Below are 18,430 nucleotides of genomic sequence, written 5' to 3'. Positions count from 1 at the left end.
GATGACTGCGGCAGAAGCCAATCCCGTAACGCTCTTGGCTTTGCCCTTGGAATTGGGAAGGCTCAGGAACGTGGAGGAGATAATGCACCTCCCCGTTCTTGCTTCGGATGGTGTAATGCCGTTGCCGGTCCCGTATCGCCCTAAAGACTTTACACCATCACCCGCAGAAAGGTGTCTTGCCTCTGGAACACCGTCAAATCCAGAGGGAGACCCATGCTAGCAAGCCTTGACCATCATTGGCAAACTTGCGAGTCAGTCAACAACGAGATTGGACTTCGGCTAAGCGATCTGCACGTCCCCGTTTCGGCCGCCGCGCTCCGCTCGATTTACCCTTCCGCTCATACCTACCAGCCACGCAGGAGACACATAGCCCCGAGCAGTTCGCTTTACCACTATATCTGCAATGACCGAGCCATTGTCACCTTCTAGACCCCCAAAATCCAGACCTGAGCGCGCCAGCGAAGATGAGGATAGACCGGTCGCCGAACCGCCACAGCCATCAGCGCAGTTTGAAGAAGATAGTCGTTGTCACGGGAACGCTAGGCGACAAAGCGGTCGCATCTACCAGCGGTGGTAGCGGTGGCTGCTTCATATGTCGTCGACATCCAGTTGGGGAATCTTTTTTGGTGTTGCATCTGAAAACGTCGTCGAGCACGATCACGGCAAATGCGGGGAAAAGAATAGGCGGTGCTGAATGGAGGTACACTAAAAATCGAAATATGCTTTCGGGCAAAACGTCGACTTTTCCGCCTAATGGCCTGCGAGACCTTTTGGTCGTGAAGCTCTTGTCAAACTTATGTGATCTCACATCCATTGCAGAACCTCGAATTTCCCACCTGTACCGAAGTTCTGACCTCTTCCAAAGTGAGACCGGGACCCTGAACCTCGGAAACAAGGCCGAGAGAGGCACTTTCGCGTCACGTCACGTCACGTCAAACGACGCGTTTCGATCTCGCGTAAATTAAGGCTTCTTTCTTTCGACCCGATTTCTCCAACTTTGGCAGATGCGCGCGCGCTGATCAGGCACCTGAGAAACCGCAAAGAGAGACAGAGACAAGGATCGACCGATCGACCACTGGAATGAGGATTGCATCCTGTCGCGGCGCACCCACGCGAGCAACCCATGCCACGGCATGCTGACGTCGTCGACAATTCTGCTCAGGCCGCAACATGCCAGAAACGGAAAAGCTGACAGGTCAGACGTACCAAGGCGGGCCGACCCTTCGACCTGCTTCGACTCATCCATCGCGTTCATCTTATGTTGCTTCGGGACTACTTACGGTGGTCTTTGAGATTCTCCGTTCCCTGCATTTTCAACGCTTGATGACGACGACATCGCCGAGCCACAGTGTTCTCACTCAACACGGTCCCCTAGCGTGTACGTTGATTTGTTCAGCTGAACCGGCGACGCATGCGAACCTTGTTTTTGAGCTCCCGAATCCGATCTCGCAGTCTGGAACATCGGAGGAAACGAAAGAAGACGTTCGATGCACCGAGCCGGAAGGATAGAGCTTGGTTCGCATCAAACGCAATATACTCCGGTTGGCCGACGTCGATGGCTACGGTTGATGAAACAGGGATCTGGCGATTTCATCGTGTGGCCGATGTGGCTGATATGATTGGCCAGATACATCAAAATCGAACCCATCGCGCAAATTCAGGCCCAGCTTCCAAATAATTGCCTCATTGCACAGCACGGGCTTCGATACTATCCGAATGTCGATCTGCAGGTGGTCACTTCTACTCGATCTTCCCGAGAACCTGGATGATGGATGGTAACGATCGATCTAGCCCTCAAAATGGAGCGTGCCGAATGCCAGGGGATACAGAAGAGCAAACAGCTGATGGGTTGGCGAAGCGTCCCTGTGACGGTGATAAGAGCGACAGATAGTTGCACGTGAACTGAACAGAAGCGATTCGGAGCATGCGACAGCGACGTCGAGCCGGGCACGAGAAAGGCAAGGAGAAAGGGCTAAGTAAATAATAATTCGCACGGACCGTACGTGCGCGGGCGAAAAAGCGCAACGAGGGACGCCGGTCATATCCGCTCGGGCAGCTGCTGGAATGCCTCTATGAGCATCACATGCCGGCTGTTGCCATGCATGCAGACAACAAAGAGAAGCGTATTCGCGCATAAGCGAGCATGTGCTTGGCCATCGACATTCTGCGATCACTTCGCGACGGATGCAACGCTCGCTTCATCGCGGATAAGACGACACTGCAGCACTCCAGCACCCCCGAATCGGCAAAGTGGGGCAGCAAAAGGAACCTGTACCGTCCGCTCGCTTAGGCAGTCGGCATGCACGTCAGAATTCGTACACCCACAGAGGACGCACGCGTTTCAGAAGCCAGCGAACGTGCTCGTCCGACCTCTTTCGGATGCCTGGGCCGATCATCGAGCCATCGGCAACGATTTGTGGCATGTCCTCCAATCCTCGAAAGGCAGACCATGTCAGAGCCGATGCGGTTGGACCACGGCTGCTCGGATCGAGCCCTCATCTCCAGCAGCCGATACTGAACTGAGGAGCAAAAGCGCCGAATTCGATTTCGAAAAGGGCGATGTCCAGCGTCCGCGAATGCCGCGATGGATGCAGTCCGCAACGGAGCCGCAGATTCTGAAATTTTTCGAGCCTCAGGTTAGCGATCATCACCCCGAGCATTGCCCCGTCATCAGATGCAGCCGTCATATCAATATCGCTGTCACGCCTTGCATGCTGCGCAAGCACCACTTTATGTACTAAAGAGCGTAGCGAGTTGCAACAAGCCAAGCCGAGTCTAAAAAGATGGACTGTCACGCTCGGATACGGTCAGCCGTATCTCCAACGAAGATGCAACGCGAACGGGCGGGCTGGCTGCAAGAAATGCGATTTCGCAGCGTCTTCTGCATCCGAGGACGCCGAGAATTCAAGTCCGAGACCTCGCCTGAACAAACTCGGTTTCGTCAATGCATCGTTAATGGCACGATGCAACTGCAGACCATCCCTTGAATAGTCTGGCGCCAGTCCGTCATCGTCGGAAGCTTTTGCGTAAGCGCGATGGGAAAGCCCAAGGAGACTCAAGGTTGCAAAAAGTAATGGTCTTACCAAGTCAGCGCGGCTTGGGCTTGCACCGAGACGGAACGAGCTTTGCTTTTCGTATTGCAGAAGAGGCCGAGCGATGACGGCTTATGCTCGGACAGAGGGAACGGAGGGGCGGGCGCTCTCTAAGGACGAGACGACCAAGCGCGGATAGCGGGGTAGCTTTGCAGGAGGCTGCAAGCGGCCATGAAGAGCCCGCGAGTTCCTGGAATTCGATTTTCGTGCTGATATTTGTTTTTAATTGTTTCCCTGCTCCCCGAGGCTCGAAACTTCTTTTTCATTGTACGCTCTGTTTCGTCGTGATGATCGAGATTCCTCTCCCCTGGCGTTTCAACCGAGATCGACGATGATTGCCGAGCTCATCTCTAGCCTAGCTTATTCTGTGTTCGTCCGCGTCGGTACCAAGGAGATCTTGCTCGTCGCAATGGTCGATCCAACAGTCAAGACGATCGTGGCATCGACCCCCTCCGTTCCCTAGGAGCGCATGCCAATCTCGTATCAGGGTTGCGCACGCAAAGCGGAGGTTGCCGTGCTTGCTCAGCGGGTTGAGCACAGGAGAGCTCACGGTTCGAGTCGAGGAATACCGCAAAATCAATTTTTCCGTTCGAGGGTCACAGTGTGTCCAAGCGCGAAAGTACAGACAACAAAAAGATGAAGAAAAGAAGACTTGGAGGCAGAAGCCACGACATGCAGAAGTCTGCGCCTCGTACCGCTGAGCTTCAAACTTGAAATCACTGCTGCACCAGCTGAACTTCAGCCGTCCTATGCGCGGCGAGCTAGAGACTGACAAGAGTGTACAGCGGATTGCCGGGACAGCCTGCCATGCTACCGACCGCCGAGGATCTTTCCCACACGATGACCACCGTCCACCCTCGCCTCGCAGACGAAGTGCGGCAATCGCTTAATTTCGATTGCCATTTTTTTAAACGTACGCTTTGTTCAAAGTTGAGACAGGCCTCACTTCCGGCCCTCACTGCCTGCTCATCAGGTACGAGCGAGCTGTTCTCCCACTCAAGCCTGTCTGTGATTCTCGAAGAATCCGACAGACCACAGTCTACGTGGTCTACGTTACGGTGATCAGAATCTTCTTGCTTTCAGGTGACCTGCGAGTTGAGCTTGTGTTACGCAAGTGGCATGGTGGCTCTGCATATAGTGCCAATAAGCTGCCATCTTCGCTTGTGGCTGGGCAGAGAAAGAGCATTGAAAATGGCGCTGCCCTTGCGTACACCGATCTTCGAGTTACATTTTCAATCTCAGACCCCGGATCCTCGCTTCTCGTTCAGCTTCTGCTCATTGCCCTTGGATTCCTTCCCCCACCCAGACATTCCACACCTCTTTCGTGATGGCTTTTCCGACGATCAGGAAATTTCCTGGGCCTGCAGCCACCTCGCTCTATTCAAGCAGGTTTTTTCCCGCTCCGCAGAGTGCGTTGCGTTCGCTTGGTTCCTTTCAGCCCCCCTGAATGTCTCTCTCCCTCCCACGCTCTCGCTTTGTACGAGCCCAGGCGGCCACTTATCCGCTCTCTCGATCCGCTCCTCCGCCCTTCTCGGCCTCCTGTCCGCTTGTGCGTCTTCGTCCGCCTCGCTCGGTCGTGGCGCTCCCTCTGCCGGACGGCGGTACAGTTGAACAGTGCAGTCGACTGGACGCCACCAGCCGCCGTCCACCGGTCGTAGGACATCATCAATTTGCCCCTCCGCTTCGGAGCTGGCATTCTCGATTTCCTGCATTCTTCGCTGGTTGCTCCACCCAACTCGCACTACTGTAAGTCGTGTCGCTAGTGTGCACGGCATTGATACCCAAACGATCTCGGAACGCCGTGCGGTGCACACTCTGATGCTCTAAGTTAGCTCGACGGGCTGCAGTTCGTGCGTACAGTGACTTGGCCGCATCTTGACAATCGCCCAACGACACCCAGACTATCGCATCGCTCTCCCCATGTCCGCCGCCTCACCCGTCTGTGCCTGCCTGCCAGTCCGCTACTCCGACCAGACGCCTGCACAAACTAAGACTCGCTCGATCCTCCTGTCAAGGTTCAAGCTTTGCGTGCCACTTGCTCGTCCATACCTCCTCTTGGTTGCCAATCTTAGCATCGTCCTTTCCGCCTTCCACCATATACGCCGACGTCGCCATCAGCTTCATCGCTCTCGCAACCACAGCACTTCTTCCCTGTGACAATTTCTTCTCATCTGCACCACTCAATAGCTTGTCGGCACCAACAGCCACCAACCCAGCAACCGCTGACAGCCTCTCATCACCTACGAGCAAAGTCTGTCTTCGATCAGGATCATCATCAAGCCTTCAATCCGAACTGGCAGCGTCTGGAACGTCTGCTCGCGTTCACTACGGCACAGCTTGTGACCACCGCTTTTGCCGCACTGTCTGCACAATCAACCAACGACCATTTCATCACTCGAGGCCATTCGCATTGACCCGCATCAGACCATTCAACTTTTGCACATGCCCTTGACCGCCGCATAACGACCATTTCCTGTGCGCTACCGCCTCGTTTCTCATGGTAAGATTCCCGTCCGTTTTGCTCGGGTGAGCATACAGCGTGATCATGGCAAGATGTGCTGACCTGTTGTCTCTATTTTGCTCACTGCTCCTCTTTGCGCTCGCAGATGCTCGCCTCTACCTTGAATCCACAAGCCACGGCGCTTCAGCAGCACATCAATGCCGCCGAAGGCGCCTGGAATCCCGCCGAAGATATGGACTGCGACGAGGACCAGATCCGCGCGGTCGCTCCTCTCAAAGGCAACTCTCTCGACCGCTCCGTCAACAATGTCATGAGCAACATGGCTTCATCTCAGTCAACCCACTCCATTTCTTCATCAAGTAGCTCCGGCGACTTTGAGCCCGAACTTAGCCAGTCGCTCGGCTCCGTCTCGAGCTTCGACCTTCGCACACCCCTCAAGCCCAGCCTTGCGGCAAATCACCTCTACGACCCCAATGAGTCCTTCAATAGCCTCGGTCTTCACAAGCAGACCGCACCGGTCGCACAACGTCCTACGAAGAACATGCTCGCCGAAGCTCTCGCTGCACGAAAGGTCCGCCCCACCTCCAACCCATCCGACATGACTTCTGCCGAGGACGCCTCGCCAGCCCCATCAGCACAAGCGCCTGCATCATTCACACAGGAAGTCTCTCCCAAGAGCCAGACATCGAGCGCGGCCCGAGCCTTCCCCATCGCCGCACCCTCCTCTCCGCTCAATCGTCCTAACAAGCCAAAGCTCACTCTTCCTACCTTGGCACCCTCGGCTTTTGCCCGACCAAACTTTCCTCAAACCCCCAACGGAACGCTCTTCTTTGGCGCTCGCGATGGCGCCGCCACAGGTGCACCGGTCAGCCCCTTCATGCCACCGACTCCTCTCGTGGCCTCCATGATGGAGGCAGAGCAGAACAAGCGTGCTTCTGAGGCTGAACAACGCAACAGTCCCATCTCGCCTCAACTGCCTCGCGCTTCGTTGCCCTTCCCCATGACTTCGACGCCTCGTCAGGTCAGGCCAGTGCGCGCTCCTCTCCAGCGACATGGCTCGCTTGGCATGTCGCCTCTGTCGCGTGAGTTCGCCAGCGTCAGCATGCGAGGCAAGTCCAAGAGCAACGAGAATCCCTCCTCTACCGGATCGCCCATCCCGCGCAGAGCACAGGAGCTCTCTGCCGGTCGCAACGCAGGCTCCCCCTCGACGCTCCTTACTCCTCCGTATTCGCCGCTGGCATTGGCAAAGAGCTTGCCTGAAGAGGCCTCGGTGATGGCACAACGGAGGTCGAGCAGCCCCAGCAGCGTCTCATCTTCAAGCAGCAAGAAGCTGAGAGCCAAGGAGAGCCTGCTCGGCGGAGGCGCTGATTTGTCGCGATCGTTCAGCGCCAACCGCTTCAAGTCGAACACACGTCCGAAAGCGGTGCCGAAACCTTTCAATCTTGACAAGGCCTTCCCCGCCGATGCGCAAAACCTCAATGCCACCTCGGTGAGCCCGCAGCCTCTCTCGGCGCCGGCCATGAAGATCTCTTTCGCCGATGACGATACCGAGATCGAGGTCGACCAGCGCTTGAGTCCAGAGCCCATGGTTCCCGAACAAGCCGACGCTTACTCGGACGTCGTCCCAGCGCAGCCAATCGCTGACTCTTCGCTGCTGTCGCCATGCGACGCGCTTAAAGCGACCTCCATGGAGAAGTCTTTCAGCGCTCCCTTGCCGCCCGCACAGACCGTGTCGGCGAAACAACTCGCTGACCACGAGCTGCACCCTCGCTTCGATGCAAATTACACAATCGGAGACGAGCTTGGCAGCGGTGGGTTCGGATTCGTCGTCGCCGCCAAGCGCAACACTGATGGCTTGCCTGTAGCTGTCAAGTTCATCTTCAAGAACAAGGTGCCCGCCCACGGCTGGGTGCGTGACCCCAAGCTGGGCGTCATCCCGATGGAAGCCTTTGTGCTCAAGGTGGTCGACCACCCTGGTGTAGTCAAGTTCATCGATCTGTTTGATGACCACAAGTTCTTCTATCTGGTCATGGAGTTGCACGGTACGCCTTGGCAGCCACCCGCACCCGAACCTGTTGCACCAACAAAGGCGCTCCGTCCAGCACCGATGATGCGTCGAACCAGCCGGGATCTGTTCGAGTGCATCGAGCAGCACTCGAGGTTGACCGAGGAGCAGGCACGCTGGGTCTTTGCCCAGGTCGTCGAGACCGTATGGCACCTTGACCGCATCGGCATCTGCCATCGCGACATCAAGGACGAAAACTGCGTCGTCGATGCCGACTTTAACGTCAAGCTCATCGACTTTGGCTCTGCGGTCATCACCGATGTCCGCAAGCCTCAGCCTTACTTCAACCGCTTCTTCGGTACCATGACGTTTGCCAGCCCCGAGATTCTTCAGGGTCAACCGTACCGCGCACCACATGCCGAGATTTGGTCCCTCGGCGTGCTGCTTTCCATCCTGCTCAGTGGTCAGTGTCCCTTTGCCGATCCGGCTGCTGCGATCAAGGGTCAGATCAGCAAGCCAAAGGGTGCTTGGTCGTCCGATGCGCTGAACCTGCTGTTGATGTGCCTCGAAGTGGACACTGAGCGTCGAGCGACGATCGCTCAGATCCGAGACCATCCTTGGGTCCACAGGGCTTGGAAGGAACGAGCTGCCAAGCTTCAAAAACAATCCTCTTCTCTCTAGAAGACTCCGCCAATCTACCGTTGGCAACACTTTTTCCTTTCACTCGTCGTTTTCAAACTGCATTGCATACTCTCTCTACCATTGTCGTCTCTAGCATCTTTCTGCATCTTGCGTTATCACTCACTGTCTCTACTGGATTACTGTATTCTATGTTTTACGTCGTAACTTTCTTTGCTTGTCTTTCATGGGCGTCTGATGACGATGGTGAGACTGGCACTGTGAGAATGATGAGATCGTCAGCTTCTCTGTGACTTTCTCGTTTTCCGATTGTCCGTCTGAGCCATGCGTCGCAGGCAACTTCCGTTCGAGCGAGTGATGACTTGGTCGGGCTTGTAACATGCACACTTCGTGGCTCACACACCAAGAGACAGGCGACTCGATCAAGGAATCAGTTCTGAGAAGATGAGCAATTGAACTTTTTATCATTGCACACGACTTTCCTCTATCCTTGTTGAGCGCCGTCCGACACCGTTCAGATCTGCAAGCTACTCAGACCCTTTTGAATACCGCCTACAGGCGTACCCTGAGCAACGGAAAAGACACACAGTCGACCATCGACGCCGGAAGTGCTGACCTGGTCCACCGCACCCTTACCCCCCGAAAAGGGTCTGACGCTGGTGATAGTATTCTGGTGGGTAGTGTGCAGCTCGCCATCCGCACCAACGCTGGCGCCTGCGACAGCCCCGAGTGCACCAGCGACACTTGCACCTCCACCCGGGGTGAGCACTGCGGGCGAAGAGGATCCACCGCGACTGTCGGCAGATTTGAACCTGTTGAAAGCTTCGTTGTTGAGTCTACCTGGACCAGCCAGGCCGGGAGCCTTGGGTGGAGGAGGAGGTGGTGCACCTTTCGAAGCGGCTGCTCCGGCCGCATCGAGCGATTTGACGATGGACCAGCCGGATTGAGCCTCTCCTTGGAAGAGGACGGGTTGGCAGTCGTGACCTGCTGCGATGAGCTGGTTCTCGCTCACGAACGTCAGTGTGACGTAAGGGAGGGTGGGAGAGCGAATGACGTGCACTGCGGCAGGGGGCTGTTCGGGACCGCTGGGGTATACAACGGTCAAGCTGGAGTCGTGACCAACAAAGGCAAGAACATCGCCGCTAGGGCTGAAGCTGATGCCTTCGACCCATCCACCGCTGGGGGTGGAGTACTCGCCGCAGACAGTTCCAAAAGGCAGTCTTTCACCCCAGACGCTCGGAGGAGGTTTAGCATCCACGCCCTTGATGTAGGCGCTGAACACCCTCGCTTTCATGTCGGCACATCCAGCAGCGAGGAGCACATTGTTCTCGTGCCAATCGAGCGAGAGAACCGTCGACCTCAAGGGACGCTTGATGTGCTTGGCAACCCACCAGTCGTTGTCCTCTTCGAACGAGCAGATGCTGATGATACGTGCACCCGAAGCAACGGCAAATTTGTCCTCGCTTGGACTCCAACGGACGAAAGTAGCAGCGCGGTTGAGACGCAGCAAAACGAGGGTGGGCTTCCACACCTGAGCGCCGGTCTGCGAGTCGGGCTGGAGCTGCCAGACGTAAGCGTTGCGGTCCTGGGAGCAGGTGACGATGCGGTTGGACTGAGGGGCCCAGTCGATACCAGTGACAAGCTTGTCGTGCTCAGCGAGCGTGTGCTCGAGTGTCCATCCGGAAGGAGATTGAGCGTAGATGTGGACGACGTTCGAGTTGGGAGAGACGGCAACTTTGGTGCGGTCAGCATTGAAGGAGTGAGCGGTGAGGGGGCCCAGCGAAAGCTGGTGGACCTGGGTAGCCATGTTGAACGAAAAGGGATGTTGCTGAAAGGACTAGCAGTCAACTTCCAGAGGTTTTAGACAAGCGGGGTTGAGAGAGGCAGTTGGAAGAGAGATGATGTAGAGGAAAGGGGACGAAGTGGAGCAGGGTGCGATTGGCGTGACCTCGATGGATGGCCCATCCGCACAGCCCAACTTCCTCCGTCATTGCGCCTGGCTTTGGCTCCACGCGACCGCACACCAAATCGACCCGATCCAGCTCAAATCGGAAAATGAAAAATCGGCTCCGATCTGCGTGTAAGGCAATTTTCGACTTTGCACTTTCTTCCGATTCTTGATCCTTCCCACCTCGACTGGAATAACGAAGACGTTCATCGTCATCACCATTGAAACACGTTCACCACCATCACACACACAAAATGACCTGCGTTCCTCCGCTTCGAGGCTCCCTCGGCCTGCTGCGCCATCAGGCCGCTGCACTTGTCGGTCCCAGCAGTGCTTCCCGCACTTTTGTGACTACGGCTGTCGCATCTGCAGCAGCCAAGAAGGCAGCACCAGTCAAGAAGAAGGCAGTCGTCAAGAAGAAATCAGCACACTCGGGACCACGATCCACTGGCGGTCGTCGCAAAGGTGGTGCCGACTCGTCTGCTGGTCTCTCCAAGACATCCGAATTCCACGTCGACGCACCCGACATGTCGCACCTCCCGCTCCTCCACGCCGAAGCTCTTACTGCCACCTCCGCCGGGCAGACATTTGCGTTCAGTGACCAGACGCTTTCCGCATTCAAAGCCTTTGGGCTGCCACAGGAGCTCGAACGAGAACTCGCAACGCAACCCAAACCTCGCTCCTTGGTTCGCAAACAGACGCTGGATCTGTTGGATAAGCTCGATGCCGCATCCAAGGCCAAGAAGGGCACAAGCATTGTATTGGACGGAAGCAGGGGCAGCGGCAAATCGATGCTACTAGCACAGTCGATTGCATACGCTTTGGATGATGGTTGGGTGGTCATCTCGGTACCGAGGGCCATCAATCTGATCAACTCGTCGACATTATACACTTACAGCGCTCAACACAAGGCCTACCTCCAACCCGAGGCCACCACCCAGCTGCTGGACGCTGTACTCAAAGTCAATGGCGCCGCATTGAAACAAATCAAGACCAAAGAGGCTGTCGAGCTGGACGGAAGCAAGGTGGACGCAGGAACACCCCTTGAAACGCTCCTCAAGCGCGGCGTCGACGAGTCGAGTTCGGCCGCAACTAAGCAGACGGTACTGGAAGCAATGTTCAAGACGCTCTCGAGTCAAACGGAGCGTCCTCTCCTCGTAGCGGTTGACGATGCACAAGCTCTCTTCCGTACATCACTTTACAAAGATCCCGACTTCATCAACCTCGAGTCGTTCGAGCTTGGTCTTCCCCGCGCCTTGCTCTCCCTCCTCACTTCATCCTCTTCCGCCATTAGCCGAGGAGCTTTCATCGGAGCACTTTCCACGACACACACCGAGTTCCTCCCTCCGCCCGAACTGCAAATCGCTCTTTCCGAAAAGTCTTCTTCCGACGGAACGGCAAAGTTGATGACGCAGGCCATCAACGCATACACCAAGCTCAACCCACAACATCTCGAACACGCCCGCACTGTGGCAAAGAGGGCCGATGTGGTAGACACCTCCAACCCACTCAGCAAGGATGAAGCTGCTGCGATCTTTGCTCAGCTTAAGGACGAGAGGAGACACTGGACCGCCGTGAACGACGAATTGTTCCTGGAGAAGCTGGTCGAGTCGAACGGCAATGCTAGGTTGTTTAGCAAGAGCCTTGTTTCGACGCTTTTGTAAAGTAGATTGAAAGAAACTTGACTCGATCAAACTGTCTGTCTTGGAAGCTTGAACTTCTTCCGCACATGGCTTTGAGCGAGTCGCAATCGATCGGCAATGGAACATGGGGTGAGCCTGTCTATACAGAAAGAGTCACTATGGGCGCCTTTCGTGGTGTGAACGTCCGTCACATTTTCAGGTCGAGATTGTTAGACCTGTAGAGTCACTGTAAGTAGTTAATTTTTTGAAAAGTGTTGGTCTCGGCGTGCAAAGGGTGCGCGCGGCGTGTGTTGTTGTCGCTTGCTTCCTTTTTTTGGTTCTAGCGAGCATGCGCACGCACCGACACGCAGCAAGCACATTGCAACACGGCGTGGCGCAGTGCCGCGCAGTGCAGCCAGCAGAACGGCGTGTTAATAAGCTTTCTGGCAGAACAGATCTGTTGTGTTCGAGATGAGATGCTCCCTGAAGAGCTCCTGCAACGAGTTTTGCCACTCTACACACCACCGCCTCTGGACGCTCACCCATCGCTATCTTCGACGACTATTGACGGCTGTCAAATCGCTCAAGACACAGCACAACCCAGTGACGAGCGGACCTCCAGGTGCTGATCCGCAACCAAGGTGTGCAGTTTCCTCTGCTCATCGGTAGCCCCGAAGAGGCTCATTGAGGTGTCGCACGCTCGTCGACGACCATCGGAAGCAGCCCGTCTTGCCATCACGACCGACCCGGCAGCACGTGCCGTTTCAACCTGACAGCGCATATGCGAGTCCATCAGATGTGCTTTGTTCGATCCACACAAACCCGATCACAGTCATGGCTGTTCTGACAAGCTCGTCGATTCCTTCGGGATCACAATCAGGATCATCCTCCCACGACTCTGGCCCGTCCACGGTCCCCTTCCGTGCCTCTTCGGTGCCCAAGTCACGCAAAGAGAAAGCAGCGTCGGCGGCGCAGCATCCATCGCCTAGCCCGACTGCCTCATCTTACTCGACGTGGCTTCTTCTCGACGCAGACGAACATGCACTGCCCTTTCTCCGCACGTTTCACCCAAGCTCTTCAAAGCAGAGACGCCTTGCAAATGGCGCCTCGTCGCCTGCCGCACGGAGTTCGGAGAAACTCACCGAGTCCACCAACACTGCCTCTACTAGGTCAGCCTCGGCCAGCTCGAAAGTGCGCTCCCAGGCGAGTAAGTACGAACATGGTCTCGCGTCCTCTTCCGCAGCAAGCGAGGTGGTCGACAACGAAAAAGACAGGAGAATGTCACTGCAGAACCAAGGTAGCAGCGCTACCAGCAGCGGCAAGCGAGGCTTCATGTCTCGTCTGAGAGCGGCTGGTGGCAGTGTGTCCGGTGCACATGTGTTTCAACCACCATCGACTGCAATGACCACTTCGGGGAGCTGGTCGATAGTCGAACCTCCGGCACATATCAAGGAGCTTCCGGATGTGCGTGGACCAACGCGCACAGTACACCTCGCCTTCACGACTTGCGCCGACGAAAACGCAGTTGTTCAGGCGAACGGGCTGGTGGGTAGAGCATCGTCATTGCTGCCGCCAAGTCCAACGTCGGTACAAACAGTGTCGAATGAGACCGTTCACTCGACACGTCTGGATGTCGCAGGCTTAGCGAGCCTCGTCTCAACGACAAACGTGGAAGCCATCTACATCGGATCCGCACGATCCACATCTGGCAAAGAAGCAATGAGGCCATACCTGGACGCTCTGTTGGCTCCTGCAAGCACCACCTTGAAGCTTGTCATCTTCGAGCCGACAGTAGTGCGCCAGCTGACTCCGGAAGATGCATCGGCGCTGTACGATGCGGCGCAACGTCGCAACATTGCACTTTTGCTTCCAACACGATGGACGTCACTATGGACGACGAGCGTCGAAGAGACCCTCCTCGGACTCGAAATTTTGCAGGACCTGCACGAGGAACGCGACCAAGGACAGGAAGCATCTGGGTCATCCACCGCAAACGGCGATGCGGATGTCAGTGTGGACAAGAGCTTTGACGTCAGCATGTCGAATATTCCGACAGGACTGTCGGGCGAAGGCCTGGGCCAGGCAGCAGAATTAGGAACGCTCAGAACGCAGATCGAACAGCTCAAAAGGGACTTGGCAAGTCGGGAGAGGAGAAACCTTGAGCTCGCGAAGCACATTGAACAACAGGACAAAGAGCTGCAAGAGCATAAAACAAAGACAGAGGCGTTGGAGTCGAGATTGAAGCCCGTCTCTTCTGCGCTAGCGGAGCCAACCACACCGTCGCGCTCGGCTGCTGCTGCAAGTCAAGCCGTAACGCCCGACACGCAGACGCAGTCTGGAGCAGTGCCCGTCAGAGACGCCGCTGCCATCACCGATCGCACGCCTAGCTCTCAGCTCAACCCAACGCCAGCCACCCATCTCGCCTCCGGTTCGTCTCCATCGCCGTCACTGCCTGTACCGAGCACGTCTCAGCAATTGGCAGCTGCCATCGCTTCCCCCTCTGACACTACCTCAGCCGCCACGGATCCGTCGCTTGCACCAGCTGCACCGATTACCCCTGACCTATCTTCTCCGTCTCGCCTACCCGTCAGCCCCCATTCACCCACTGCATCGCCAAACTCTTCGCGCTCATCCTCCAAAGTAATCGCCTCACTCACCAACGAGCTCTCCGAAACGAAAGCGCTGCTCGAGGCAACACGTGTGGCGCTCAACACGGTCAGAACCCAGTCTGCTTCCTACCAAGCAGCAGCAGACGAGATGCGATCCACACTGTCGCGTGCCAGACTGGAGAACGATAGCTCCGTAACGATACTCGCGCGCAAGGATCGACAAGTCTCGGAAGCTCTGGAGCGAGCGCGCAAAGCCGAGGGGGAGGCAAAAGAATTAGGACGAGCATCTCGAGAATGGGGTACAAGGATTCGCGAAGTGGAAGAGGAGCTAGGAAAGGAAAGGATGAAACGCAGTCGGGCTGAACAGCAGTACGAAACCTTGGGAAGCGAGTGGAAGGTCGCTCGCTCACGACTCATCGAAGAAGTGCGCCAGTTGCGCGAGGAACATCGAAAAGCCGTAGACGGACTCAAAGACGAATACGCAAAAGTGTTGGTATTCAAGCAAGATCTCGTCAAAGAATCCTCCCTCCTCACCACCTCCTCCGAAGGCGACACCGTAGTCGCACCCACCAAACTCATCTCCCAACTCTCCCAACTAAACGACCAAATGACATCCTACATCAACTCGCAACTCCAACCGCTCCTCACCCAACTCACCAAATTCGAGAAGCGCGAAAACACAGAGGTCATCCAGAAGCTCCAGTACCTCACCGACGAGCTCACCAGGATCAAAACGCTCATGCGCAGAGGCGACATCACCGACGCCAAACAGGTTCCCCCCGGTCCGTTGTAACAATGCAAGCGAGTGTATCCGATCCGGCCCGGAAGCATAGGCACAAGCCCGATTCTGTGTTTTAAGTCGTGCCAGAGCGTGCGTTCATCGAGTGTCGACGTGTCCGAGAAACGCTCTGGCCGCCTTCCAACTCTTCGATCGCTCAACGGCGTGCACCCCATGAGCTGAGATCACACACCTCCTCCCGCACATCGCTCGACACGGCAACCTGACGTTCAAAAGCACCTTTGGAAAAAGAATGAGGAGCGGGGCTTATTTTACACGATAGAAAGGCGAACACCATCTGTAGCTTGATGAGTTTAAGTTTTTTTGATCTGCTCGCAAGATGCGTCTTTCGGGCTGGTCACGGTGACGGTTCCGAGTCTCGTCAATCTTGATTCGTGTGAGACAAGGAAGAAACAGCGACCGGATAGCAAAGGCCCTTGGCCACTTCACTTGGTCTGAGTTCTTCAGGGCGCACCGCCCGATGCAAGGCGCATCTTCTCCTGCTCGAGTCTCTGATACAGCAGCGAAACAGCCATCTGAATGTTGGGCGGTGGTCCGGTGATCGTGACAAGCCTCTCGTTGCCACTGCCTCCTGCAGCAATGCCCGCACCGGGCTCCATGATCTTGATGTGGCTGGCGCTCATGCTCCTGATCTCATTGATCTTGGAGCCTCCCTTGCCGATGATGCAGCCGACAAGGTCGTTGGGGATAAAGATTTGCTGTGTCTGCGAGCCAGGTGGCAACTGCGGTGCTCCACCAGCACCGGCAGGAGCCGCACCAAAGGCAGGCGCCGGTGCTCCGTACCCGAACGGCTGCTGAGGGGCTGCGTACGGGTTGGCTCCAGGCGCGGGGGGTCGGGTGGATGGACCGCCAGCGGTAGGACGGTACGGAAGGTTGTTGGCGTTGCGGTCCTGGTGCTCGAGCAAGATGGTACCGACGTAGTAGACTGCGATGTGGACGGCGTCTGCAACACCAGAGATGGAGAGAACACGCTCGGTGGAACCCGGGAGCATGGCTTCGCCGGCGGTGAGACGGGCACCCGAGGCCTCCTGGATCTCTTTGATCTTGGACCCTTGCTTGCCGATGACGGAACCCATGCGCGAGTTGGGCACGATGAAGCGGATGGTGACCGATTTGGAGCCGGGGACCGATGCTTGATCAAAGGGCTCGTCGTTGATCCTGCGGACAATGAGACCGAAAGCCTGTTAAGCGGGATAGAAAATGAAAAGTCGAGTCAGCTGGAGCCCATAAGGTGCGTGCCGCGGGCGCATCAGCGCGAAGAATTGGGACCTTGAGATGACTTACCTTGCTGACAGCATCCAGGGGACCAGAGACGGTCAAGATACGCTCGGGGTTGCCGGGGATGATCTCGCTCTGCGATTTGAGAACGAAAGACAAGGACGAGTCAGACGGACATTCCCTCGATCCTTCGACATGTCATGATGGCACACTTACGATGTTGAGGCGGGCATTGCTCTTGTCGCGGATCTCGTTGATGTGCTTGCCGGACTTTCCGATGATGATGCTGGCATCGCTGGTCACGATCAAGGTTCGCAACGAGATCTGGGTCGCCTGTGTCTCGGACGAGTCGCCGACGCTGCCAGCACTGCCAGCAGCCTGGTTGCCGTCCTGACCATTCGAAACGGAGCCGTTATCGCCCTTGATGTCGCTGCTGGAGGTGACATCCCCGGTCACGGAGCCAAGATCGACGGCGTCTTTCTCCTCGGAGCCTGACTTTGTCGGAGTATCGGATGCCATCTTTTTCGCGGCGCTGATGGGAGAGGAAGGTGTGTTTGCTTCGCCGTTGTTATTGGCGTCTACGTTGGGGCGCTTAGCGTCGGGCTCGGGAGTGCTGGATGTGTCTCGTTGGCGCTTTGCGACTTCTGACATGGTTTGACCGTGGAAGGCAGAGAAAGGGAGGACTTGGAATGATCAGTAATCACGGTCCAGCCTTAGTGCGGCACTAAATGGAAGGATTTGAGGTAGGAAGAGAGAGGCGACGTTGAGCGGATCCAGCCGGAATCCAGGAGAGAAGGGAGGTAGAGGTGGCTGTGGTTGTGAGCTGGGACGGAAAGTGTGATTGCGTACGACTGTAGAAGATGAGCAGCGGTACGTGCAGCGGGGAGGCAGGAAAGCCAGCGGGAAGAGGGGAAGGGCAGATGGTCTGTTTCAGCGTCTGTGAAAGCGAAAGGGATGATAACGGGAATTGGGAAGGGAGTGCGGAATGCTGAGCGTAGATCGGAGCCGCGAATGATACTGGCAATAATGCGTTCGAAGTCTGCTTTGTCGGAAATGGAAGCGACTGTCCTTGGAAAGGCGACCGCGCAATAGGAAGCGGTGTAAGGACCTTTGCCGTGCGCGTGGATGGTGACGACGAGCGCGAAGGCGCCAAGCATGCGAACGGAAGTGTCCTACATCGGCCAGATTGCTGTATGCCGGAAAAGGAGCTCGAAGGAACGGTGCGTGGCGGATGAGAGAGAGGAGGAAGCGACTACTTACCTTAGAATGACTGCCGCTAATGCAAGGTATGGCAAATGACAATGGATCGGGTCACTTGCGTTGGGGCTGCTTGGATGGGAGAATCGAAGAGAACGACGTGTGATGAACTTCGACGAGCAAAGGGAAGACAGAGTCTACTCTCGAGGATGGAAGATGAAAGACGGACCGGTGGTCGACTTTTGCTTTCGTAGGAGCTTGGTCGAAAGAGAGTTGCAAGTCAAGGAAAAGGATCGAGACGAGGGAACGGATCGATAGACAGAGCCGATATCGCGTGGAGGTCGTCGAAGAGGGATGCGTAAGTGAGGGAGATGGCAATCTGCTCAGAGCGGAGGAGGTGAGGATGATGGCGACGATGAGATGGAGTCGTTGCTAAGAAGGGCCTAAAACGAAGGCTGGGCGGGCCTGGCTTTGCGTACGTAGCCTGCTGTGGGCCCAAGTGCAGAAGAAGAAGGAAAAAGCACAAGCTTGCGTTTGCGCGCTTTGCCTCTGCAACATGGCTCAAAGGTGACCGACCGAATTCTAAGGTCTACGCTTTCGCAACAACCGCAGGATTACAATTTTCTCTATTTTCCCCTTCTGCCATACACGGACGGGTCTTCCAGAAATACAAAAGTTGTGCGTACGCGAAGCTTTGTTCGCTGCGTGGAAGCCTGCCTGTTCCTGAAGAGAGCTTTGCAAGCCTTGTATGTACTTTCTCGCAAAGGCAACTGGCTGTGATCGCGTGGGCAGACCCTGAGACCTTTAGACATGCTTCTCTCATCAGCATAGGTCATCACT

The 18,430-nt window shown here is 56.1% G+C and overlaps 9 protein-coding genes across 9 annotated transcripts; 6 read left to right on the top strand and 3 right to left on the bottom strand.

The window, feature by feature from the left end:
• Positions 1–464: 464 nt before the first annotated feature.
• On the top strand, positions 465–965 carry PHSY_006453 (alcohol dehydrogenase; the record flags this gene model as incomplete). The annotated part of the gene is made up of 1 exon (XM_012337055.1): positions 465–965. The coding sequence occupies one exon, from the start codon at positions 465–467 to the stop codon at positions 963–965; it is 501 nt and encodes a 166-aa protein (XP_012192445.1).
• Positions 966–1,411: 446 nt separating this feature from the next.
• PHSY_006452 (laccase precursor) lies at positions 1,412–1,678 on the top strand (the record flags this gene model as incomplete). Its single annotated transcript, XM_012337054.1, has 1 exon — positions 1,412–1,678. One exon carries the CDS (start codon positions 1,412–1,414, stop codon positions 1,676–1,678), a length of 267 nt encoding a protein of 88 aa, XP_012192444.1.
• Positions 1,679–2,286: 608 nt separating this feature from the next.
• Positions 2,287–2,887, bottom strand: PHSY_006451 (hypothetical protein; the record flags this gene model as incomplete). Its single annotated transcript, XM_012337053.1, has 2 exons — positions 2,287–2,615; positions 2,806–2,887. 2 exons carry the CDS (start codon positions 2,885–2,887, stop codon positions 2,287–2,289), a joined length of 411 nt encoding a protein of 136 aa, XP_012192443.1.
• A 2,811-nt stretch (positions 2,888–5,698) lies between these two features.
• On the top strand, positions 5,699–8,239 carry PHSY_006450 (likely protein kinase; the record flags this gene model as incomplete). The annotated part of the gene is made up of 1 exon (XM_012337052.1): positions 5,699–8,239. One exon carries the CDS (start codon positions 5,699–5,701, stop codon positions 8,237–8,239), a length of 2,541 nt encoding a protein of 846 aa, XP_012192442.1.
• A 472-nt stretch (positions 8,240–8,711) lies between these two features.
• PHSY_006449 (hypothetical protein) lies at positions 8,712–10,004 on the bottom strand (the record flags this gene model as incomplete). The annotated part of the gene is made up of 1 exon (XM_012337051.1): positions 8,712–10,004. The coding sequence occupies one exon, from the start codon at positions 10,002–10,004 to the stop codon at positions 8,712–8,714; it is 1,293 nt and encodes a 430-aa protein (XP_012192441.1).
• A 395-nt stretch (positions 10,005–10,399) lies between these two features.
• On the top strand, positions 10,400–11,809 carry PHSY_006448 (hypothetical protein; the record flags this gene model as incomplete). Its single annotated transcript, XM_012337050.1, has 1 exon — positions 10,400–11,809. The coding sequence occupies one exon, from the start codon at positions 10,400–10,402 to the stop codon at positions 11,807–11,809; it is 1,410 nt and encodes a 469-aa protein (XP_012192440.1).
• A 792-nt stretch (positions 11,810–12,601) lies between these two features.
• Positions 12,602–15,169, top strand: PHSY_006447 (hypothetical protein; the record flags this gene model as incomplete). Its single annotated transcript, XM_012337049.1, has 1 exon — positions 12,602–15,169. The coding sequence occupies one exon, from the start codon at positions 12,602–12,604 to the stop codon at positions 15,167–15,169; it is 2,568 nt and encodes an 855-aa protein (XP_012192439.1).
• A 449-nt stretch (positions 15,170–15,618) lies between these two features.
• Positions 15,619–17,044, bottom strand: PHSY_006446 (cytoplasmic protein; the record flags this gene model as incomplete). The annotated part of the gene is made up of 3 exons (XM_012337048.1): positions 15,619–16,356; positions 16,460–16,528; positions 16,610–17,044. The coding sequence occupies 3 exons, from the start codon at positions 17,042–17,044 to the stop codon at positions 15,619–15,621; spliced, it is 1,242 nt and encodes a 413-aa protein (XP_012192438.1).
• A 474-nt stretch (positions 17,045–17,518) lies between these two features.
• PHSY_006445 (hypothetical protein) lies at positions 17,519–17,908 on the top strand (the record flags this gene model as incomplete). Its single annotated transcript, XM_012337047.1, has 2 exons — positions 17,519–17,679; positions 17,845–17,908. 2 exons carry the CDS (start codon positions 17,519–17,521, stop codon positions 17,906–17,908), a joined length of 225 nt encoding a protein of 74 aa, XP_012192437.1.
• Positions 17,909–18,430: the final 522 nt, after the last annotated feature.

The sequence above is a fragment of the Pseudozyma hubeiensis genome (genome assembly GCF_000403515.1).
Source record: "Pseudozyma hubeiensis SY62 DNA, scaffold: PHS58, whole genome shotgun sequence".
Taxonomy (NCBI): Eukaryota; Fungi; Basidiomycota; class Ustilaginomycetes; order Ustilaginales; family Ustilaginaceae; genus Pseudozyma; species Pseudozyma hubeiensis.
This window is presented reverse-complemented; position numbering and strand designations above follow the sequence as displayed.